This window comes from Littorina saxatilis, linkage group LG10, assembly GCF_037325665.1.
Source record: "Littorina saxatilis isolate snail1 linkage group LG10, US_GU_Lsax_2.0, whole genome shotgun sequence".
In the NCBI taxonomy this organism is placed as follows: domain Eukaryota; kingdom Metazoa; phylum Mollusca; class Gastropoda; order Littorinimorpha; family Littorinidae; genus Littorina; species Littorina saxatilis.
The window spans coordinates 33,797,860-33,822,926 of NC_090254.1; the positions used below are offsets into that span (position 1 = coordinate 33,797,860).

At 42.9% G+C, this 25,067-nt stretch overlaps 2 protein-coding genes and 1 long non-coding RNA gene across 3 annotated transcripts in view; all 3 read right to left on the reverse strand.

The window, feature by feature from the left end:
- Nucleotides 1-11,381: 11,381 nt before the first annotated feature.
- Nucleotides 11,382-13,634, reverse strand: LOC138977845 (uncharacterized). Its single transcript, XM_070350453.1, has one exon. The coding sequence runs from the start codon at nt 13,632-13,634 to the stop codon at nt 11,382-11,384; it is 2,253 nt and encodes a 750-aa protein (XP_070206554.1).
- Nucleotides 13,635-14,473: 839 nt separating this feature from the next.
- Nucleotides 14,474-17,838, reverse strand: LOC138978647 (uncharacterized). Its single transcript, XR_011459752.1, has 2 exons — nt 14,667-17,838; nt 14,474-14,625 (listed from the first exon to the last, which is right to left on the reverse strand). It is a non-coding gene; the product is annotated as an uncharacterized lncRNA (long non-coding RNA).
- An 18-nt stretch (nt 17,839-17,856) lies between these two features.
- LOC138978646 (CTD nuclear envelope phosphatase 1-like) overlaps nt 17,857-25,067 on the reverse strand; it is a 36,929-nt gene continuing 29,718 nt past the window's right edge. The window contains exons 6-7 of the mRNA XM_070351414.1: nt 23,972-24,083; nt 17,857-23,427 (exon numbers count right to left, since the gene is read on the reverse strand). Of these exons, the coding sequence (XP_070207515.1) occupies nt 23,279-23,427; nt 23,972-24,083 (261 nt within the window). The 3' untranslated portion in view covers nt 17,857-23,278. The remainder of the gene's footprint in view (nt 23,428-23,971; nt 24,084-25,067) is intronic.

Genomic DNA, 25,067 nt, shown 5'->3' on the forward strand with positions numbered 1-25,067 from the left:
TCATGACATTGCAAAAGGAGCAAATACCCCTTGGTATCATTTGTAAACAGGAATCGCTTGACAAGTGGCCCCCTTCATCCCCCCCTTCCTCGTCCTGATATGGCTCTGCGTAGTCGGCTGGACGTTAAGCAACAAATAAACAAACAAACAAACAAACCCCTTGGTATGTACAAGGGTATGTGATATGTCTGTACAACAAGTTATGTCAGTAATAAATTTGTTCTTCAGTATATTGGAGTACTTTCATTACACTCTGTAGAAAGCTTTAAGAACAATGGACTCTCTTGGAATAATCTCATGCATTATGGTTTAAACAGCTGCATGCTCCATTTTGATTGGAGATGGAAGAATTGCATCAATTTCAGAATACTGCCGCTTTTGGGTTTTATCCTTTCTCCTCCCTCCGCCTCTTTTCATCTCTCTTGCATAAATTTTTTTCTCTGTTGGTCTATGTGATTCTTATTTTCAGGAAGAAAGATACATGTATGAGGAAAAGTGGTATGGATAAAGCCAGTTTTTTTTCTTTTTATTGTGACATCTTTCCTTGTCCCTAACAGATTGCATTTTTTCTGTTGAATATTATAAATTGTAAACGGATGAACTATGGCTTATTTTTCTTCTTCATATTTTTTTAATGTTTATTCCTTATTCTTCATCCTATAGTTTTCCTTCATATTGTTTATTGTTCCTTATTCTTCACCCCGTTTCTGTGTCGCACACGTTGCATTGCCCTGCTACATGTATTTCAAATCTGTTCATCAATTTTCTGTCTCTTTGCTACCCCCCGCGAGTTAGGGGGAAGAATTTACCCGATGCTCCCCAGCATGTCGTAAGAGGCGACTAACGGATTCTGTTTCTCCTTTAACCCTTCTTAAGTGTTTCTTGTATAGAATATAGTCCATTTTTGTAAAGATTTTAGTCAAGCAGTATGTAAGAAATGTTAAGTCCTTTGTACTGGAAACTTGCATTCTCCCAGTAAGGTAATATATTGTACTACGTTGCAAGCCCCTGGAGCAAATTTTTGATTAGTGCTTTTGTGAACAAGAAACAATTGACAAGTGGCTCTATCCCATCTCCCCCCTTTCCCCGTCGCAATATAACCTTCGTGGTTGAAAACGACGTTAAACACCAAATAAAGAAAGAAAGAAAGAAAGAATGTCTCTTCGCTGAAGGTGACTGACAGGTGATTCGTATATATATATACATTTATGTGGGCATCTATTCCCTGTCTTTTTTTTATGATTATTTGTCTCGCCTTTAAATCATGACAAACACAAGAGAGAAAAGAGAATCTCAGCATGAGGTGTGATGAAATGTTGTGATATTTGATGAAACGATCACAAAACAGCTCAACCAATGATCTGGCTAGAACAAGGTGGCCTCACCAAACTTAAATGCGTGCCAAGTAGTAGTCCTTGATGTGTGCTAAAATAATGTCCTGCTGTTTTACTTTTCTTTTTCTTTTTCCTTTTATAAACTATGGGAGTATTGTCTTTGACTTGGTTTCATCTTGTTGTTTTTGGCTCATTAGTCGATGAAGAAAGTGAAAATGGGGAACGCCGTACTGCATAGAAGCTCGCTTTCCACAGAGAAAAAGCAACCTGACTTTCCATGAGGCCAACCTCACAGGACTATATCAAATCTTATCCTAATGCTTAAATCGCAAAGCTTTTTTTTTTATTTCGAAAATAAATACACTTTTTCTTCTCTGCCTCATTTTTCTTTTTCTGTTTTCTGTCCTTTCTTGATAGACGTGGAGGTGTTTGAAAGAGTTGCAGTGTATGTCACAGTTGCCCTGTTTAAAATGTACAGGAGAGCTTCAAAGGGCTACTACTCTTGTCTTTTTTCACTGCCAAGGTTTCTTGGTTTCCTGGAGCTTTACTTGTCTGTGCCCGATAATTATATTTAATTCTATGTGTAATCCAACTTTCTCTGCTTGGTCTTTTTGACTGTAATTGTGTATGTTATCCAACTGACTTTCCTTGGTTTTCTTGTTATCAGCAGTGATATCATTGACTGTAATTGTGTGTCAAAAAACAAGAATGTTGTTCAAAACAAAACGTTACGTTCACGTTTTTTTCTTCCTTTTTTTAATAATTGTTAGTGTTATCCAACTTACTTTCCTTGGGTTTTTTTGTTATCAGTGATGATGTTGTCAACGATACTGCTTGTAATCTTAATTCATGTGCTTGGATTTTGTGTTAATGTGTAATGATTAACGTTGTTCCCTCCACCCCTCCCTCCCCCCCCCCCCCCCCCCCCCCCCCCCCTCCCTGTAACTCCGGTAAGTGCTGTGATAGTAGACCGTATCAGTGTATTTTATGTATCCAACGATCCACTGATCTTTGTGTATTTATTGATTCTAGGGATGTATTTATCAAGCGAGAGTTGTGTTAAACAGTCATTACTCCTGTTCAGTACTGTATGGTGATTTTGTATGAAATGAGTAAGATGTGTACATGTAAATGATGAATATGTAATTCATTGATTTGAATATATTATATTAATTGCGGATTGATCAATGTGTATGATACGTGTCCATGTTTCCTCTGCACAATTAAGGCATAATTTATGTATGCAATGATTGTTATCAGATTGTTAAATGTTCCCCCATGTTTAGAGTTGTTTTTTGTTCAGCGAGAAAGGAATTTGTGTACTGTATGATTTTTATTTCTCTATTAGTTTGTGTGATAAATGCTGTGAAAGGAAAACATTTCTCTCATTATGAATTTGAATTGTCTTTTGGTGTAACTGACAGTACCAATGACCTTTTGCCTTGGAGTACAGTAATGGTAACTGATACTTTGTCCCAGTGAGTTTTCAGTTGACCCACACTGCCTGAGTTTTGACAAGAACATTAAGACAAATAATTATAAAAAGATGTTAACAAAGGAAGGATTTTGTTACCTATTCCAAGCTACAAAAAAAGTTCATGTGATCGTAATCCTGTCTTCTATAATTACGTTTTTCAGCACTGTAAATTGGCACACTCTGCATGTGTGTATAATTTATTTATTAATTTTCAAAGGCAAAAGCCTCTGATGCTTAGAAAAACGTATTTTGGTTCAGAACTGTGGCTACATTTTTTGCCTATGAAATGGCATTTTGGGGGTCAGATTTGGACTGATTTGCAGATTTGTGAAAATAACGCTGCGATGTTTACTAAAGATGTGACCTTAATATGTATGTGTATTTGTCATAGGTTTCCATGACAATGGTTTGTTTTTGGGTAGTCGGATACATCATATAAGAACTTCAATAGTGAAAAGAGCATTTTGATTTGTATAAGGTGAAGCCATGACAGTTTGTGATCTCAACCATTAGGATTTAAATGAATTTAGAAATTTTGCTTTTCTCGGTCTTTTTTCTTGTTTAAACGTTTTAAATCCATCACACACGTTTTCAGACTTGTCTTCTTTTCCCTTTCACAAGTACTCTTCTCTTTATCAAGATTTTCATGAAAAGCACTTGAAATGTCTCCTTTGCACTTGAAAACTTTCTAGTTCGTACTTGAATGTTAATTGTTTTCAAAAAAATGTTGCGTGTACCGGTATAAACTAGTCATTGGTGACAAATGTTTCTCTCTGTGTGTAGCTGTTTATGCTCACTTGTGTGTTACCTGGAAACAAACCCGTTGTTGATCTTGTGCTCTTTCTTGCCTCTCGTCGTTTGCACCAAACTGTATTCCTGGTTCTTGGCTGTCAGCAACCGTGTTCTGTGAGAAAAGTCATGACGTGCTTGTAGTTATTTTTTTCTCCTTTCCACCCTCCCAATCTCACCCTTACCTATTTCCTCACTTTTACATCTCAAACCACATTTCTCCTTAGAATAAAGAAATTGATTTAAAAAATAAATAAAAATTCTTTGTTGACAGGAAGATGGGTGGGCTGGGGTAGTGTGTTACTGTACTTGCAACAATGTTCACCAAACTTTTCCCATCTTTAAATCACACATTTTTTCTTCTCTTTTTATTTGTTTTTGTTATTTGTTTTTCAAATGTTTTATTTGTTAGTTTTTTACCTATTTTTTTTACAGTGAGGGATGCTGTTGTATTTATTTTGTGTAGTTACAGAGCGAAATATCAAGTTATACTGGTCTGACTTTTTGCCAGTGAAAATATTGAGCACTTAACGAAAGGCGAACATTTTAACCCTTAATGAATTAACAAACTTACCTGTAGATAATGTGCAGTGAACAAAATATTCAGGTGATAGGCAGTAATATGAAGACTTGTGTTTTAATGCGTTTGAGATAATTATGCTTTGAACAAAAATAAATAAGTAGATTAATTAATGAATTAATTTAGTAATAAATATGTGTAATTGTTAAAGGTAGAAACTTTGCAAGTATTTTTTTTTAATGTTCCCTGAACAATGTACAGCATTGCTAAGTCATGACAGTTTTGTTCTTTCTGAATCTCAAGCTGTATTTTGTCTGTTCTGTGTTGTGGGCAACTTCTTCACTTTGGTCACAATCTTGTTGTCACTTTGTTCTTAATACATGTCCACAGTTAATATCAAGCACAATTGGAAAAATGATTAGAACGCACTATCTGTGTAGAGAACAAGTCCTTACATCTGTGCGTGCGTGTACAAGCCTTTTTCTGCACCTTTATGCACTGATGATGTATGAATTAACTTTGAAGAGTTCCGTTGTGATGGTTCAAGTCCATGGTCATTATCAAGGTCGCAGTCTGTTTTGTGACTTGGTCATTTGTAAGCAAGTGACACCCTTTAAGTTTGCAATACATTTTATCATTATTTTGTTCCATTTTTTTAATAGGTTTGCTGAGACAGAGTGGGAATGTTTTCTGTGTTGTTTTTATGTTGTAGTGAAACAAAATTCCTCTAATAATTACATTCAAGTGTATTTTGTACTCCTGCGGTTTTTGTCTTATTTTCTTCTGCTTGAATTCCCTTCCCACATATTTCCAAACAATTTTACCTTTGACCATTTTTTATTATTTTGCTTGTTATTTAATGTATCTTTTCAGTGCTGTCTTGTCAAGATGGCATTGTATGACACCTATATTTTGTTTCCTTTGGTAACACTTACCTCTGATTAACTTGTCAGTGAAGATGACAGTGCAGACATTTGTTAATTATTCTCCAAAATGTTTTCTTGGTAATAAACTATTCCTGGCTCCTCCTTAAAGCTGAATCCTTACACTTTGAAAAACTGAAATTCAGGTTGATCATAGGCCAAGCTTACGCAACCTATGTCTTTGCCAAAGTAAAGGCGTTCAGTTAATTGTGTGACTACTGTCAGTGTTTGTGAATTACTTTTCATCCAAAATTCATTGTGAAAGAAAGCCCTTCTCAGATCCATTGTTGCGAACTAAACGACATTTTTCCATTGTTATTATTCTTTTAATGGTTATTGTCACTCTCGTCTATAAACTTGGCCAAAATAAACCTGTCCAGAAGGACCACCTGCAATGGCTGGTGACCCAACAATGTCCTTTCACCAAATGTACTACAGTAGAACTGTTATTGAACAGGTCACAGAGGGGCGCAATGGCTTGGTGGTAAGACGGGCGCAATGGCTTGGTGGTAAGACGCCGGCCTCCAAAGCGGAAGGTCGTGGGTTCGAATCCCGGCCGCGCCTGGTGGGTTAAGGTGAAGATTTTCCGATCTCCCAGGTCAACTTATGTGCAGACCTGCTAGTGCCTTATCCCACTTCGTGTGTACACGCAAGCAAAAAGACCAAGTCACACGGAAAAGATCCTGTGGTCCATGACAGAGTTCGGTGGGTTATAGAAACACAAAAATACCCAGCATGCGTCCTCCGAAAGCGGCGTATGGCTGCCTTAATGGCGGGGTAAAAACGGTCATACACGTAAAATTCCACTTGTGCAAAAACACGATTGTACGTGGGAGTTTCAGCCCACGAACGCAGAAGAAGAAGAAGAAGAGTTCACATTGCCTTTTTGGTGCTTGCTGGTGACTGTTTTACTCATAAGCAGGTTTGTTTTTCAACTGGAATTAATCACAAATGTAATGCGTTTTCGTTAGCAGGAAAGTGTTAAGAGCTGGAGTGGTGATTTTTTTTCCCTTTATCACACATTGCCGTTTGATACACAATTGTAACAATCCGTTCACGAGGCATCTGTAGTTATTCATAGTGATGATGATGATGATGATGATGATGATGATGATGATAATGGAGTGTTGGAAATGTCGCTGTTTAACCTGATATTTTGACGACAAGAAGTGATCATTTTTGTGTTACTTAACCAAACCACAGTTCTTTGTTGTTTTTTTGTTCTGCAAATTTGAATTGTACCCTTGCGTTCTCACTGTGATACCCAGGTGTAGTTGAATTGTTTTCCTTGTTGGAATCGGGAGAAGCTGTGGTGGTGTTCATTGTAACAATTGAAATATTTATGACTGGCATTGCCATCTCATTGTCTGATTTGTTTCATGGTTAAAATTATGACATTCTCTCTCCTCTCTCTCTCTCTCTGCCTGAGCCAATAGTTTGATTTGGAACAATCCTCTTTTATGTAATAAGCAATGTTTCTTTTAGAATCCTTTCATGGAGAAAAACAAATCCAGAACAGAAAGATTTTGAATAAAAACAGATTTCTTGAAATGAAATGCCATAAAGATCAATGTAGCATTTCTTGAAATGAAATGCCGTAAAGATCAATGTAGCATATCTTGAAATGAAATGCCGTAAAGATCAATGTAGCATTTCTTGAAATGAAATGCCGTAAAGATCAATGTAGCATTTCTTGAAATGAAATGCCGTAAAGATCAATGTAGCATTTCTTGAAATGAAATGCCGTAAAGATCAATGTAGCATTTCTTGAAATAAGTTTTCCTTTTTTCGTGACCTCTCATTGTGTGTTCTCCTTTCTTGTCATTTTTGTCAACTTTCTGGTTTTCCCGAGAAAAAATTCCTTTTACTTTTTGTCATGAATGTTTGTGGTATTTGTGTACATTTTGTTTTCCTGTCTGATGGAGTATTGCTACTACTCCCCCAATCCCCTACTGGCAAATGGCCGACTACCCGTGTTTTTAAATGGATCCCTTTTTGAGGAAATAAAGCTGTTGTTTACAGTGTAATCTGTGAGTGTCTTTCTTTATTTGGTGTTTAACGTCGTTTTCAACCACGAAGGTACGTTATATTGCGACGGGGAAAGGGGGAAGATGGGATAGAGCCACTTGTCAATTGTTTCTTGTTCACTAAAGCACTAATCAAAAATTTGCTCCAGGGGCTTGCAACGTAGTACAATATATCATAGACCAAATAGCCTGGACCGCCAACTCGTCACGTGACCCTTCGAGGTTACGACGCTCGACTTTCAGGGGCGCTTAGCGTCCGGTTTGAAAGGCAAGCTATTCGAAGACAGTGAAAAGAAAGCACGCTCCAGTTATTTGTGACAATGGGAGGTGACAATGAACTGGATTTTCCAAAACTCCAAACTAAACTTAACAAAACTCATCGAAAAACATGTTCCATATGCACTTTAGCTGAGTTTATTTTAGCATTTTCAGAACTTACCTCGGCAACTTCGTCCATGTTTACAATCGACACCGGATATGACATCCCCCTGATTTCTGAAAGGCCATGTAAGCGTAGGTTCCTAAATGCGAGAGGCCGCTACCTCGTAATAGAGAGAAAGAGCGGAGAGAGAGCTAGTTGGCGGTCCAGGATAAATGGTCTATGAATATATGACCTTACTGGGAGAATGCAAGTTTCCAGTACAAAGGACTTAACATTTCTTACATACTGCTTGACTAAAATCTTTACAAAAATTGACTATATTCTATACAATTGACTATATTCTATACAAGAAACATTTAACAAGTGTAAAAGGAGAAACAGAATCCGTTAGTCGCCTCTTGCGACATGCTGGGGAGCATTGGGTAAATTCTTCCCCCTAACCCTTGGGGGGTATCTGTGAGTGTGTGTGTGTGAATATATATATGTGGGTGTGTACGATTGCTTGTCCATTACATGTTTAGTGTATAATCGAAAATTTCAAAACTAAATTTTCATTTAATTAATATACTTACTCAACTCACATAAATGGCATTAACTTCAGTTCATTGCTAAGATATTGAAGTAGTACTCGACCCTGGTAAGGGGGGGAAGTAACTCCCTAAGAAAAACAATCCGTAGTCAAGGACGGGAGTCACCTCCCCTACCGGTAACCCGCACATGCGCGGTCCTGCTACCGGCCTTCATTCCCCCACGGAAACACACACCTGTAACACATATAATGTTAGCGGGGATGGATGGGAGGGTATAAACGATGTGAGTTGAGTAAGTATATTAATTAAATGAAAATTTAGTTTTGAAATTTTCGATTCAATCACATATTCTTACCTCAACTCACATAAATGGCAGATTGCACATAAAGGCGGTGGGATACTCACATTAAACTCTTGGAAGTATCTGGCCTGCGGCAACCATGGCTGGGAGGCAGTTGGTACCGTCCGGGTGAGTGCTGGCAATGTCCCGGAGGTAGTAGCTGAGGAAGACATCTTGAGACGTCCAGTATGCAGCTTTGAGGACGTCTGACATCCTACCAGACTTGAGGACAGCTAAGGAAGTTGCCCACGCTCGAGCCTCGTGAGTCCGAGGTGATCGAAGAGGAAGGACTGACTGCCCCCCCCCTTGTGTCTGCCACCACTGATAGGCATGCCTTATAAGTGTGGAAGACCATCTGGTAAGCGTGGTTTTTGCAATGTCTTTATTTCGGGCTGTATTAATCGAAATAAACAACAACTTCTGAGCTGATGCTCGAATCGGAGCGGTACGCAACAAGTAAGCCTTAAGCGCACGTACCGGACAGTTAGAAAGATCCGGATCGCCGGGGGCTAAAATGTCCCGAAGAGGCCGAATGGAAATGATCGGTGAAAGTTGGTCCGGTTTTTGATTTTTGGCGAGAAAATCGGGACGGAAACGCAGTGAAACCGAGCCGTCTCTTTCAAAAGTGATATCACGGTCTAAACCTGAGAGGCCGTGGATCTCGCTGCCCCTTCGCGCGGAAGCGAGCAGTATGAGCATGAGAGTTTTGCGCGTAAGGTCCGAAAGACTAGCGTCTTGTAAAGGTTCGAAAGCACTAGAACGGAGAAATTCGAGTACTAGCAGAACGTCCCAAGCCGGGACAGAAGTTCTCTCCGTTGCAGAACTGAGGGCCGCGCCCTTTAGCACACTCGCGATGACTCCCCCGAGGGAGATGGAGCGACCAAGTTGCTTAAGAGTAACTGAGATGGCTGAGCGGCGAACGCGCAAAGTGGACGCGGCGCGTCCCTGAGCGGAGAGCCATGCCAAGTGGTTTGCGACCTGCATTGATCGTGGGGCAACCGGGACAACATTGTTGGCCGCACACCATCGAGTCCAAGCCAGCCAGTGCGACGAATAAACGGAGGAGGTGGAACGCCTGTGAGCCTTCTGGACTAAGTCCAGAGTAAGGTCTGAGGCGCCTGAGAGCTTCAGTGATCGCCGAACAGTCGCCAGGCGTGAAGATCCAGGAACTCGGGGCGATCGTGAAGAATGCCCGTCCTGGGCTGTAGAAGCTCCCCTCGCCGAAGGCTGAGCGGAATTGGCGGGCCGCTGGCGAGCCGCAGGAGGTCCGGGAACCAATGCTGACTGGGCCAGCGCGGTGCCACGAGAAGAAGACGAGGCCGCTCTAAGTCGGCTTTTCGCAGGACCCTTCCGATGAGTGGAGTGGGAGGGAAGGCGTAAGCCACTAGCCCTGTCCAGCTTATCGTCATCGCGTCGATCTTCCATGCTTCCGGGTCCGGAAACGGGGAAACAAAGATCGGAAGGCGACGCGAAAACCTCGTGGCGAAGAGGTCGACCATCGGTCGCTCTACCTGCGCCCAAAGGCGGAGGAGCGCCTGATGCGTGATGGTCCACTCTGTGTGGAGGATCTGAGAGGACCGGCTGAGGGCGTCGGCCAAGACGTTCAGGCAGCCGGGCAGGTAGCGAGCCGAGACCAGAATCTGATGGCGAGCGCACCAAGAAAGGATCTCGCATGCTCGGCTGGACAACAGTTGAGATCGGGAACCGCCCTGTTTGTTGAGGTAGGCAGCGACTGTCGTGTTGTCGGTATGAATCAACACATGGGTGCCCTGGAGGGCGGAGAGAAAATGCTGAAGCCCCAGAAAGACCGCCTCGAGCTCGAGGCGATTGATGTGCCAAAGCCGCTGCTCTTGTGACCACCGACCGGACGTCGTGTGTGTGTCTACATGAGCCCCCCAACCCTTCTGAGACGCGTCCGAAAAGAGATGCGTGGAGGGAGGAGGAAGCGCTATGGGCACTCCCTGCAGAAGCCAAGGGGTGTTCATCCACTGAAGCGTGGTCTGCTGAAACCAGACCCCGAGAGGAACCAAAACGTCCCAGCCTTGTGAAGTCGGATTCCAGACTGAACTGAGAGCCGCCTGAAACGGGCGCTTGTGGGATCTGCCTAGCGGAATAAGGGACGACATGGACTCCATCTGGCCCTGTACAGACGCAAGCGTCCGGGCTGGGGCTGACTGAAGCCCTAAAAGGGAAGACAGGAGAGCTTGCAGTTTGTCCACCCGGCGTTGAGTGGGACGAACTGTCCACTCCCGTGAATCGAAAACCATGCCGAGGTAAGTAAAGGTCTGCGACGGAGTCAACTCGGACTTGGTGTGGTTGACTTGGAAGCCGAGATCCTGAGCCTGGGCAAGGACAAACTGGGTATGCTGAAGGCATAGCGCTTCCCGCTGATGAAGGATCAGCCAGTCGTCCAAGTATGCCCTGAGCCGAACCCCGTGCTGCCGAACAAGGGCACAAAGCTGGCGCACCACCATGGTGAACGCCCAGGGAGCAAGTGACAGCCCGAAGGGTAGGGCCCGAAACTGGAAGATTCGGTCCCCCCACAGAAAACGCAACCACTTCCGGTCCGCCTCGTGCATGAGGATGTGGAAGTAGGCGTCCGTCAGGTCGACGGACGTCACCCAGTCGCCCGGGCGAAGCGCCTCCCTGACGGTCGCCGGCGTTTCCATGGTGAACCGAATTTTGCGCAAAAAGCGGTTCAGTGGAGAGAGGTCCAAGACTGGCCGCCACCCCCCGGAAGCCTTGGGGACAACGAAGATTCTTCCGTAAAAACCCAAGGAGGAGTGGTCGAGAACCTCCTCTATAGCCTGCTTCTGCAGCAAGAGAAGGATTTCTGCCTGAATTGCCTCCCGAGCGTCGGGACTGGCCGGAAACCGGAAGTTGGCCGGCGCTCTGGACAAAGGGGCCTTGCCTTCCTGCCAAGGAAGGCGGAACCCCGATCGAATCACCCCCATGATCCATAGGCTGCTTGTCCGAGACAGCCAAGCTGGAAGGGCCCGGGAGAGGCCGCCTGCTACCAAAAGGGTAGAGGCTGGGGGGGTGACTGGATCGGGGGTGTCTCATTGGGGGTTGGGCTTGCGCCCAGACCCCCGCTTCCCAAAGGAAGGTTTACGCTGGTAAGGGCGGGAACGTGAACCACCCCTACCTGCCTGAGACGACTTCTGCCCCGAGGACTTGCCTGCAGCTGGTGCAGAACTCCGTGGTTTGTTACCGTGCTGCTTAAGAGCGAGTTCCGTCAGTTGCACCACATGATGGTCACGAGCCTCCTCCGTTTGCTGCCGGAGGGCATCCAAAGAGCGTGATCCCAGCAACGCACCCTCTGAGAAGGGAGAGACTCTCAAAGAGTCTATGGTGGCCTTATCCGTCAGGCGTGAGCCGTTAAGAAAAGCCTCGCGCCTCCAAAACACAACCTGAGAGTAGAGCCGAGCAGCAAGAGTCATCTGACTGTCAGTGACCTTCGCGAGGGCCGCCAGGAGCATGGCAGCATCAGCCTCAATGGCATCGTCACGGAACCTAAAAGGTTCGATGGACGAAGCGATGGCTCTCGTGAGAGACCGGATGAGCGTTTCCGCTAAAGAGGTCAGTTCGAGGGAAGAACGCCCGCTCTCCTCCAGCCCGAGTAGACTCTGTTCCGTACACACGGCAGTCCTATCTCGGCTATAACCGTCCTGCCGTAAGCGAGCCAGTTCCGGCGTCACCGGAAGTGGAGCTGTGGGCAGTGAAAACGAGGAGAGAAGAGAATGTGGTCTGCTAGGCAGCCGCGATCTTCTTGAATTAGCTGGGAGGCCGCCGCTTGCCTGAGCCGAGGCTAACCAAGGCTGAGCAGACGGGGGGGCTTCCCCATGAGCAGCCAGGAGAGGGTAGGGTGTGTTAGCGTCCGCCAACACCTGAGCCATCACAAAAGGGACGGAAGGAGATTCCATGAACCGGAACTTCGCCTTCGTGTCCCCCGCGCCCGCAAAATCTGCCAAAGCAGAAGGAGGGGGTGCGACCACAGTAGAATCGGCGGAGACACCCTCAGGGAAATACCGTGAGGTTATCTCCGCAGCCAACTCCAGAGTAGGGCCCAGTTTATTGGGAATCCGTAAGGGGGTAGCAGATTCAGAGCAATCTTCATCCCCTTCCTGTTCCTCTCCAAAACCTTCCTGATCTCCATCAGAAGGAGGGTCCGGCAAACCGGAAACCCACCCGTCCACGGAAGCGGAAGTGGCTAGAGTCGGTTGAACAATAGACGGAAGCGCCGCAAACTGTCCACCAACAGCACCGCCGACAACCGGAACCGCCGCGGCGGAACCGGAAGTCGGGGCCGGAAGTCGATGCGTAACCAGGGACGGGATAGCAGGGACACTGCCACCGGAACCACTAGCCCGCTGTCCTCCACCGGAAGTGCCTGCCACAGCACAACCGGAAGTCGAGGACGACAATCCGCGGGCAGGCCCGACCGGAAGCCCCGAGGGGCAACCAGAGGAGCCTACCCCCTGCGAACTCCAACCAGGAACGGCGGCAGCCGAACCAAGAGCTACAGGTCGATGACCGCCGACAGAATCTTGTAGGCCAGAGCTGGGCAAACAAGACGCTGCTGCCTGCCCCCCAGAGGCCGGGACAGCCGAAACTGATCCCAGGGGGGCAGGCTGGCGCGCTACGCCGCTCCCTAGCGCACCCGCCACGTGATGGACGGTGTACTGCCGGGGAGGAGCCGTCTGCGAACCCGGCGACGCCAGAGCGTAACCCGGGCCCGCAGGCAAGTGTGAGCCCCCAAAAAGATGGGGACTCCCACAAACGCCGCCCAACGCCGAAGCGCTGGAACCGGGCGGCGCTAAGGACGCGAACCCCCCTGAAAAGGCAGGGGAATCCGCGACCGAACCAGAAAAATCCGGCCCGAGATCAGCCGACGTGATCGTCGCGGACGGCCGCAGCCTAGAAAGAGAAGCCACCCCCCCCACGCCAGGCGGGAGGGGAGCGACAGGCCTTTCTGCCGAATGCAAGGCAACTAGGTCATGTTTCAGAGTTGCAAACATAGCCAGAATTTCTTCCCGCGACACGGACTCGCTAGACCGTGGCGTCTGCGAGCGCGAGAGAGGAGAAGTAGAACGTTCCCGCGTAGGGAAAACCGGTGACGGTGACGTAGAGGTGAGCGACACCCGTTCTGTCTTCTTAGTCGCCGGGTCAGTGACCAGAATTAAAGGCTGTGAAGAAGACACAGAGGCACGCGCCTTTGATTTAGACTTGGGCTTGTCTTTATCCTTCTCTTTTCCCGGTGAAGAGAGTAGGGAAACAAGTTTGCCCTTGCTTTTTGAGTTTTTGTCCGCCATTTACAATATCGAACACGCGCACGTGGAGATGAATTACAACAGCGAAAATACTCAAACGAACGAAAATACTCGAACGAAAGCAGCGAAGAGATTGAAACGATCTTACCTAAAGATAGCAACGCAAAAACCAGGGTCAAATGGCCTTCCACGAAGGCCAAGGCAAAAAATATGCCGGAGTACAACAACACGTCTGTGCAGTAGTGTTGAAGTGGGTGGAATGCAGGCCGGTAGCAGGACCGCGCATGTGCGGGTTACCGGTAGGGGAGGTGACTCCCGTCCTTGACTACGGATTGTTTTTCTTAGGGAGTTACTTCCCCCCCTTACCAGGGTCGAGTACTACTTCAATATCTTAGCAATGAACTGAAGTTAATGCCATTTATGTGAGTTGAGGTAAGAATATGTGATTGAATCTGTGTGGTTCCAGAATGCAGATGTGAGTGTGTGTGTGTGTGTTCACAAATTTGTATACATTTGTAAATACACACGTGATGTGTTCATGCACAGTAATTCAAGCCTCAAAGCCCAAACCAAAATCTTGTCAGAAATCTACCTTTTCTGTGTGTGAGTGCGTGTTGTGTGTGTGTGTGGGGGGGGGGGGGGGGAAGTCACAGAGAGTTCTATTAAATGCAGCAGTTTCCACTTCCATCTAAAACACAGGGCCTAGCCTTGGAAAAAGTGAGTAGCGCGTATAAGAACAAAAACAAATCCTTGAAAATCAGAAAAATTTCGGATTAAGTCCTTCTTTACAAGACTAAACTTTTTTTTTTTTAAATAGGTTGGCGTATGTACGACGTTTTGCGTACAATGCTAGGCCCTGTAAAACGAAACCAACAAACAACTTGTGTACATTGTTGTGTATCCATTTATTCCTTTCACATAAAACTTAATCACACCAGAAACTCAGAGGGAGCACAACAATACAGAGTATTTGTACAGACACAGCTCTATACCTCAGACACAGAGAGAGAGAGATACAGACACAGCTCTATACCTCAAACACAGAGAGAGAGAGATACAGACACAGCTCTATACCTCAGACACAGAGAGAGAGAGATACAGACACAGCTCTATACCTCAGACACAGAGAGAGAGAGATACAGACACAGAGAGACAAAGAAAACTTGGTGGTGAAATCCTTCACAATTTATAAAGACACAACTACGTAACCTTCGCAGCAGTTTTGCAGTCAAATAAAAAAAAAAAAAAGACTCCAACACAATAGTATTACAATCACTGAAGAAACTCAACAATGCTGCACAAAAGTAACAACACTTACTTACTTGTAAACAATTTTTTTTCCACCAAACCGGGAACACTCGCTCTTGTCAGTATGAATACATGTAGTCATGTACGAGACTGGTAACACTTTGCTAGCTACATATAGTTTATGTACAACTTTTCTCTTTTAAATTTTCTGTGGAAAACTCATTTATACACATTTGTACATTCAGCCAAGGCTGTGTTTTGTATTTCACTCCAGCTAAGGACCTATAAATCCTGACTTCAGAAGTTGCTAGGGGAGGAGGGGGTGTTCTACAAAAAAGAAACCGAACCAACAAAAGTATTAGCAACAACCGAGGGTCCTACTAGTTCAAAATGCGAAGGTATAATATCTGAGATCCATGACTTTGACACAAAAACACTCGCAACGATTCTAGATCTATGGCCTGTTTACTTTCAAAATCACTCATACTACATCTACTTATGCCTGTGGACCTTAATAGTGCACACAAGTTAGCCTTTTTTCTAGAACACTGATGATCTTGTGGGGGCTAACACAATAACTGTGGTCATGAAATAGGTGTAAATGAGTAAGTTCCATTAACTCTTCTGTCTGGCATGTTGCTTTCTCATATTACATTAAATCATGTTTTTCATCATCATTACAAAATCCTGTTATAGCTGTGTTTCATCAAACTTGCTTGGTTGTTTGTTGAGGGAACAAGGAAACAAACCCTGGTACAATGTACTGTAGCACTATCCCCCTGTTAGCAAACACTCAAAATTAAGCACTTTGCAAGTCTGTCATTTTATAACTCTAAAACATCCTCTCACGGCTAAAGTCACAATTTGTTCTTTCTTTCTTTCTTTATTTGGTGTTTAACGTCGTTTTCAACCACGAAGGTTATATCGCGACGGGGAAAGGGGGGAGATGGGATAGAGCCACTTGTTAATTGTTTCTTGTTCACAAAAGCACTAATCAAAACATTGCTCCAGGGGCTTGCAACGTAGTACAATATATTACCTTACTGGGAGAATGCAAGTTTCCAGTACAAAGGACTTAACATTTCTTACATACTGCTTGACTAAAATCTTTACAAACATTGACTATATTCTATACAAGAAACACTTAATAAGGGTAAAAGGAGAAACAGAATCCGTTAGTCGCCTCTTACGACATGCTGGGGAGCATCGGGAAAATTCTTCCCCCTAACCCGCGGGGGGTGCATGGCTGCTGCCTGAGCAGAGTTGGAACGTTTGGTTGAACTACATCTAATTCCATAAGTGACCCTTACCTCCATCTATTAAATCAATTCAGCAAAAAAAATTCTAACTCTACGCCAAATGCACCCATGCATTTGATTTTTGGTACGTGCCCAAATGAAAGTATGCTCTGATTCTGTGTACACGACTGAGTGCGCACGGTAAACACGACTGAGTGCGCACGAAGGACCCTACCTTTACCATTCTTATCACTCTCAGGGATGGCCAAATCGTCCGCCTGATCACCAGGGGCGAGTAAAAAATCCGCTGGGCTAGTAGAAACCGCCTGGTTAGTCGCCCGGCTGGCCAGTGAAAATTCTGGCCAAATGCAACACTTGTGGTTGTAACAGCGAGTTTAAAAGCCATAAACACTGCAGATGCAGCAACTGTGATATGTATCTGGCCAGCAAAATCTCTGGCGGGCTAGTGACTTTCTTGAAGTTAAAATGTTGAGATTTGGCCATCCCTGACTCTGTGTGCATTGTTTCCCACTTTGTGCATTAGTGTGTCCTACTCTCCTAATTCAAGCCACACACTATTCACCCCATTATGTCAAAGGGCAACTCCACCTCGTGAAAAGTTTGCCTCACTGTCTCAGATGTGGCCAGGATTTTCCGTGGGATAAGCCCATCCTTCCACTTGGTCACATACCCAAAATAAAGTGCCTGGGTAGTCTCTGTGTACAGTGGTTTTTTTTTTAAGGATTCATTTCGTGAAAAAGCACTGGGGCCTTCAAGTTGTTCGGAAATTAATTTATAAAACAAATTCAAACTGACCACAGGAAGCAGTCAGGTTGTTGGTGTTTTGGTATGTGACCAAGCGGAGGGATGGTCTTACCCCATGTTAAAGCCTTGCCAGATCTGAGACAGTGAGGTGTAGTGGGCCTTTAAGTTGATGCGCGAAAGAAGCTTTACACATTTGTCGTACTAACTGCCTGGTCACCGCCAGATCTGAGACAGTGAGACGTAGTGGGCCTTTAAGTTGATGCGCGAAAGAAGCTTTACACACTTGTCGTACTAACTGCCTGGTCACCGCCAGATCTGAGACAGTGAGGCGTAGTGGGCCTTTAAGTTGATGCGCGAAAGAAGCTTTACACACTTGTCGTACAAACTGCCTGGTCACCGCCAGATCTGAGACAGTGAGGCGTAGTGGGCCTTTAAGTTGATGTGCGAAAGAAGCTTTACACATTTGTCGTACTAACTGCCTGGTCACTGCCAGATCTGAGACAGTGAGGTGTAGTGGGCCTTTAAGTTGATGCGCGAAAGGAGCTTTACACATTTGTCGTACTAACTGCCTGGTCACCGTCAGGCATTGTCCATGGTCAAAACCCAAACCAAACAACGAACAAACACACACTGGTCAATCTACAACTCTGCACATGCTCTCGTGTGCTGTCAAAACAATGAAGAAAACAAGACAAAGAAACGAATGATTTTAAGATGAACAACAGGACAGGTGGGGAGGGGTGGGGGTACCCGGGTGGGGAGAATGACAAAAATTCGGCAAGCAGTCTGCAAAGATGAAGGCCAAAACGCTCTGTATAAAAGTTGAACAGAACAAAAAAAGAAACACCCATCCCCAAAGTAATCACAAAAATGTTTTTGGGGTACAACATAATTCTGTTTCTGCAGAATACAAGGGTAAAAGGAGAAACAGAATTCGTTAGTCGCTGGGGAGCATTGGGTAAATTCTTCCCCCTAACCGGGGGGGGGGGGGGGGGGGGGGGAGGGGGGGGGTGCCTGTCCACTTAAAAGAACACTTGGTCGACGTACTAATAATTGTAACGTCTTGTTTTGTCAATTATCCAATGTTCCAATAGCCCACAGTTGTTGTTTTTTGAGTACTCAATAAAGCGCATTATACAGTTCTATTGCATTTTTTCTCACTGCTGTAGACAGCTCTGCTCATACATGTACCATCATATCATAAAATGACAGCATCTCTCCCGCCGTACTTGTACATTGGCTGAAGTTTAAAAAAAAAAATTTTTTTAACATTGGCTGAAGTTGCATACATATTCTTTTTATTTAAAGTGATCCAAGTACAGTTTGGAAGTACAGTTTGTATTTCTTTGTACGGAAGTATAATATTTCTTTATGAAAGTGCACTTAATATTTATTTGTAACGGAGACAGCCTCCTCATTGCCGGGTTCTGGTCTTGTGTTGGATATCAGAGGGTTTGTTTCAACACATAATGCGGAATGACCTGTAACTTATCATTCATTTGCTGTTGCTCCCGTTTCTCCTAAAATGTTATTACATACATACACAGGAGCAAATTATAAGAGTTTCCATCTCTCATGGTCATTCTCTCCCTTTCACTCCTTGTCTGTATCCCCCATACCTCCACCCAACCCTGAAATCTCTGCATTTGGATCCTGCCAATTGAAAATTGTGATCTTCTGTGTCCCCTTGACAGCAAAATGTTAGCAGATTAAAACAAGTCGCGTAAGGCGAAAATACAACATTTAGTCAAGTAGCTGTCGAACTCACATAATGAAACTGAACGCAATGCAACGCAGCAAGACCGTATACTCGTAGCATCGTCAGTCCACCGCGCACGGCAAAGGCAGTGAAATTGACCAGAAGAGCGGGGTAGTAGTTGCGCTGAGAAGGATAGCACGCTTTTCTGTACCTCTCTTTGTTTTAACTTTCTGAGCGTGTTTTCAATCCAAACATATCATATCTATATGTTTTTGGAATCAGGAACCGACAAGGAATAAGATGAAAGTGTTTTTAAATTGATTTCGAAAATTTAATTTTGATAATAATTTTTATATATTTAATTTTCAGAGCTTGTTTTTAATCCAAATATAACATATTTATATGTTTTTGGAATCAGCAAATGATGGAGAATAAGATGAACGTAAATTTGGATATTTTTTATAAAAATAATTTGTTTTTTACAATTTTCAGATTTTTAATGACCAAAGTCATTAATTAAATTTTAAGCCACCAAGCCGAAATGCAATACCGAAGTCCGGGCTTCGTCGAACATTACTTGACCAAAATTTCAACCAATTTGGTTAAAAAATGAGGGCGTGACAGTGCCGCCTCAACTTTCACGAAAAGCCGGATATGACGTCATCAAAGACATTTATCAAAAAAATGAAAAAAACGTCTGGGGATATCATACCCAGGAACTCTCATGTCAAATTTCATAAAGATCGGTCCAGTAGTTTGGTCTGAATCGCTCTACACGCACGCACGCACACACACATACACACATACACCACGACCCTCGTCTCGATTCCCCCCTCTACGTTAAAACATTTAGTCAAAACTTGACTAAATGTAAAAACAGAGACCATTGCCTGCCTTATCCATTCAACCCAAGTAATATGCTTCCTGACATACCACTTATCTTCATGCACAAGATCACTTTTTTGCGCTCATCAATCACATACACCGACTAGATATTTGTCCAACTTGGAGAAAAGATATTTCATATCACTTCTTTGACAAGAAAGACTCTTTGTCTTATTTTCAATTCTCTGTGTGTTTGTCAGTTTCATTAAAGCCTCCTAAAGCACAGTCTTCAGAATGTTAAAGGTATGGAGTATATGACAGCCCAATCAACCTTGACTGTCATCGGTCCTCCGAAAACGGCGTATGGCTGCCTAAATGGCGGGGTAAAAAACGGTCATACACGTAAAATTCCACTCGTGCAAAAAACACGAGTGTACGTGGGAGTTTCAGCCCACGAACGCAGAAGAAGAAGAAGAAGACTGTCATCGGAGATACAGAGAGAAAAATCACAGTGTTACATGTATCACTTGACTTAGCTGATGAAGCACTCATTGCGCTTGTGTATCACCGTATTTTCTCCAGTTGTTATCACCTTTAGCATATTGCTACCACAGTCAAAGACCACTGCCAACAAATCGCCGTCGTCATAGAATTTTGGCGTTACTAATTTTAGACAGCTTTTCAGCAGAAGGCCAACACTGATTATTTTACTATGAAATAGTTGAAAAACAAAAGAAATTGGTACTCACCCGATTTCTTTCGTTTTTCATTTTTTGTTTTTTAACTTTGTTTTCACCCACAGTCATCTTGATGTTTAGATCATGAAATAGTGTTTATATTTGTACCTGGTATGGACAGAAAGATAAAATAATGTTAAATCATGCATTGTCCATCATATTTTGGAGAATATTTCTCATGGAGACAAATTGACTTAGTTTTAAGCATAAAAACATCAAAATCGCCAAGAATTGAGTTACGCCAACATTCCAGGACGACGACGAAATCTTTTTTTTTTGCCAACAGGTCCTACCAACCCACAAGGAAAGATAAAAGTCTACCATAGAATAACATCTTTGCTCAGATCACCTGCATTTATCACATGTCTGTATTTCAACTGACCACTGCCTTGGGCAGTTTGTGTTGTGTGATAGTGCTGACATTAAGTGATTAACGCTCTCTCTTGCACTGCTATATGATCAACAAAGCAAAAATAAAATGTAACAAAATAAAACAAAGCTTCCAATGTAAAATCTGCCTCACATTTGTGTAAAAATTGTATTTCTCATCTTCATATTCAGGGAGTATTGATATATAGTTATGCATACACAGGTAACCTTTCTGACTTCTCTAAGCCTGCTAACGTGACTGAAACCCTTGCTGACACGCGTGTAAACCGAGGATTTCTTTCTGAAATCAAAACACGCTTACAACCATTCCATACACGCGACAAAGAATATTTCACCCGCTAAACATAGACCTACTAAGATATATGCAAACACAAAAGCATGGAGTATACAATCACCACTGAAAAACTAAACTGCAACACTTAGCAAAAATTTGACACAAAACACACCAGCTGTTTTATAGAGGTAATGTTACACTACATCTGTTGAAACCTCTTTAACCCTTATAAAGCAAGGGAAGAAAAGAAGAACAGACACTGAAAACTACGAGAACTCAGCGAAACACTGAAAACAAAGGCACAGTTTACTCTGCACACTCCAATTTTTTGTCAAGCATTCCATTGTTACATTTGTTTGCAAACACTTAAAAAAATTCCACCTCAGTTATTTTAGAGAGAAAAAAATCAAACACGTGTACCCACGGATGTGTACGCACGCACAGTCTCTCTCTCTATACACACTCTCTCTCTCTCTCTCTCTCTCTCACACACTCTCTCTCTCTCTCTCACACACTCTCTCTCTCTCACACACACACTCTCACACACACACTCTCTCTCTCACATACACTCTCACACACACTCTCTCTCACACATACACTCTCACACACACTCTCTCTCTCACACACACACTCTCTCTTTCTTTCTCTCTCTCTCTCTCACACACACACACACACACACACACACACACACACACACAACCTCTCTATGCCTGAATATAATCATTTCACTTTCAGCCATTCAAGTCACTCTTCAAGATAGTACAGTCAAAAGTGCCAAAGTGCTGCTTAACCCTAACCACAGATGTTTTAAACAGCAATACGTACATATTTCAAAATGACAAATCACAAAATAATCCTCGCACATGAACTCAAGCAAATATCTTCTGTTGCTCACATATTCCCTACAGTTCAAGCCCTAAAACCAAAGGCACAACAGCTATACCCCCTTACATAACACAACAACAAAAAGATAGATTGGTATTAGACAGGTGAGGTGTTGTATAAAGCACAGCTTTCCATGGTCAACATTAACGCTCATTTTCAATAAAGTTTTTCACAAGGTAAACGGATTTTAATTTTTTGTTATTTACCCTATATTTCACTTTTTGCGCTAAACACATTTTGTGATCTTTTCCCCCCAAAAAGAGAAAGGGAACGTTTATGAAGCAGCAGGTCTCGCTAACATAGTACAGCAACAAGCTCAACTTCCAGTGAAAACCTTCCAAAAACTCAAATATATTTAAAACATTCTTGTTCAAAGTGGTCCTGCATAACGAATGCAACACACACACAAAAACCACACCAACGTGCACTTATTTGAATCACGCTATATAACACTGCTATATAATTTGGCAAACACGATTCATGTTTTACTCTACTGAACCTGTTTAGCAGGGATGTTAATCGAAACTTAGAAGTAAAACAGTGTGTGGATGAGACAAAGTCTAAGGAACATTTTGAGTGCGAATTCGCTTCCCATGTCCCATTGCAAGGAGCTAGGATTATTATGCTTTTATGCTAACCACTTTTAAACCATTTAAGTTAATTTCTGGTTTGCTGGCGAGTTTTTTGCTTTTTACCCTGTAGTATCTCTGAAAGAATAGTGAGTGCAAGAGAGCCATCATTAAAGAGTCAAACGACCGGACAATCCAGACTTCTTACAACAACAAAACAGTTCTCCTTATGTTCCAGAACTTCAACCACAAGGGCGGGAGGGATGGGGTTAGGGCAGTACATATACACTACACACAACTAAAACTAACTATCTAGCTTATAAATATTGCTCTCTTGTAACAGACTATTAGTTCACACACAGTGCTAAGAAGTCATCTCACACATTATACCAAAAATCGCATCACAATAAAAAATATTTAAAAAATCAGCAGAGCAGAACCTCAACTTAACACTACTAGGTGGTAGTGGAAAAGTTTTAAACTCACAATCAACCCCTCTAACCCTTAAAACGATCGACCTACGTCAAGTATTCGACCCCCCTGTCAGAATAATGTCCATTTTCAGTGGAAGGCTAAGGTGGAATGAAATAGTTTTGCAGATGACAGCCACAAAAAGTTCAACCCAACACTGACATCAATATTGGTTTTTTTACCCTCTCTTATGTGTGATGTTGAAATTCGTTAACTGTTAGCATTTGTTTTCAAAAATCAGGAAAGGATCTAAAATTCCAGGTTAATTTATGACACGGATAAGATTTAAATAGTCAGTGCTAATTTGAGGTTCACTCACGCTTTACTAGGTATGCACTACGGTTTTGTGTGTCTCTCTAACCAAACTGTCTCATAGAGACTACTCTATCCAAACAGCTCCCGTATACACAACAACAACAAAAAATAATTAAAAAACAAAAACAAACGCTGACACAGCAAACTTTTTCAACCAGCCCTGATGTTCTTGTTTGTGGTAACAATGAGGTGGGGATGATGAAGACGACGACACAACAAACGATGATGACGAAAGACGATCCGATGAAACGATGGGAGAAGCCGCTCACGCTAGTTGCACGTTTTCTGTTGGTGTAAATTTCGGCCCAGAACAGACCGTACGTCGCCGCAGAATCGAAGCGCGTCGAGCATGGGAAGGAGACAGAGGAGAGATGTATCGTGAGCGTCGCTGAACCATGACCTGATGGGAATTGCATTGTCTGAAAACAGACAGAAATTATCATCAGTCAATAAGATATCAAATAACACGGAAGATCTACAGTGAGACATGACCAAACAGCAAAACCAATCCAGTACCATGGGTGCCTGAAAGCAAAGAGATAAGATTTGTTATTTGCTGGAAAACTGCACTTTAGAAATGAAATAAAGATAGGCCACACTGCCAATGCAGTGCTGAGCAACTCCAGTACTACCTCTTGTTTCTGTTGACAAAACTTCATCTTTGTATTCACTGTTGTTGGGTAAAGGTCAAGGTTGCGGAGTTTTCTGTCTGTCTTTTTTTCTCTCTCTCTTGTCCAAGATCCCCAAAACCCACATGGTTGCATACACTATCCCTAGAGATGACAGCAAAAATGTCCTTATGCAATTTCAGGACAAAAGATAAACCAAAAGTACAAAATTACATCACTCACACACACATTGTATACAAATGGATGAAACCTAGGAAAAAGAAATTGAGGCAGGGGTCCATGGATTAGTTTCACCCATGCAAACAGAAAATCCGTCACCAGAAACAGAACTTACCTGGAAATTGCCGGTAAGCGACAGGGGAATTGTCCAGGATGAAGATACTAGACAGGTCTGGACATATAGCTGACAAGTCTTTTGTGTAGCTGCCACAATCCAAATTGCAGTGCTGAAAAACACCACACAAAATACAAATACAAATTAACTGCTGGTGACAAAAACACCACACAAAATACAAATAAACTGCTGGTAACAGAAACGTCACACAAAATACAAATTAACTGCTGGTGACAAAAACACCACACAAAATACAAATCAACTGCTGGTAACAGAAACGTCACACAAAATACAAATACAAATTAACTGCTGGTGACAAAAACACCACACAAAATACAAATTAACTGCTGGTGACAAAAACACCACACAAAATACAAATAAACTGCTGGTAACAGAAACGTCACACAAAATACAAATACAAATTAACTGCTGGTGACAAAAACACCACACAAAATACAAATTAACTGCTGGTGACAAAAACACCACACAAAATACAAATAAACTGCTGGTAACAGAAACGTCACACAAAATACAAATTAACTGCTGGTGACAAAAACACCACACAAAATACAAATCAACTGCTGGTAACAGAAACGTCACACAAAATACAAATACAAATTAACTGCTGGTGACAAAAACACCACACAAAATACAAATTAACTGCTGGTGACAAAAACACCACACAAAATACAAATAAACTGCTGGTAACAGAAACGTCACACAAAATACAAATTAACTGCTGGTGACAAAAACACCACGCAAAATACAAATACAAATTAACTGCTGGTGACAAAAACACCACACAAAATACAAATAAACTGCTGGTGACAGCACAATGTATACAAAACACAAATTAAAAGAATCATACATCTCCTAGTACATGTACAGATGTGAAAACAAACCACAGGAACATTTCAAAGAATGAGAGTTCCTTGTTCTGTTCATATTATGTCGCTTACTCAATAACACGCTGATATTGATTCCATAAAACCCTTACCATCGTCTTGTGTAATAAGCTTATCTCCCCTCAATTGTTTCATCTTTCAGCGTCAGATCAAATTTGTATTTTAAACTTTTAATAAAAACAAAGACACCA

Coding starts and splice junctions, on each gene's coding strand:
- LOC138977845 (XM_070350453.1), bottom strand. CDS start 13,634: ATGGCGGACAAAAACTCAAAAAGCAAGGGCAAACTTGTTTCCCTACTC.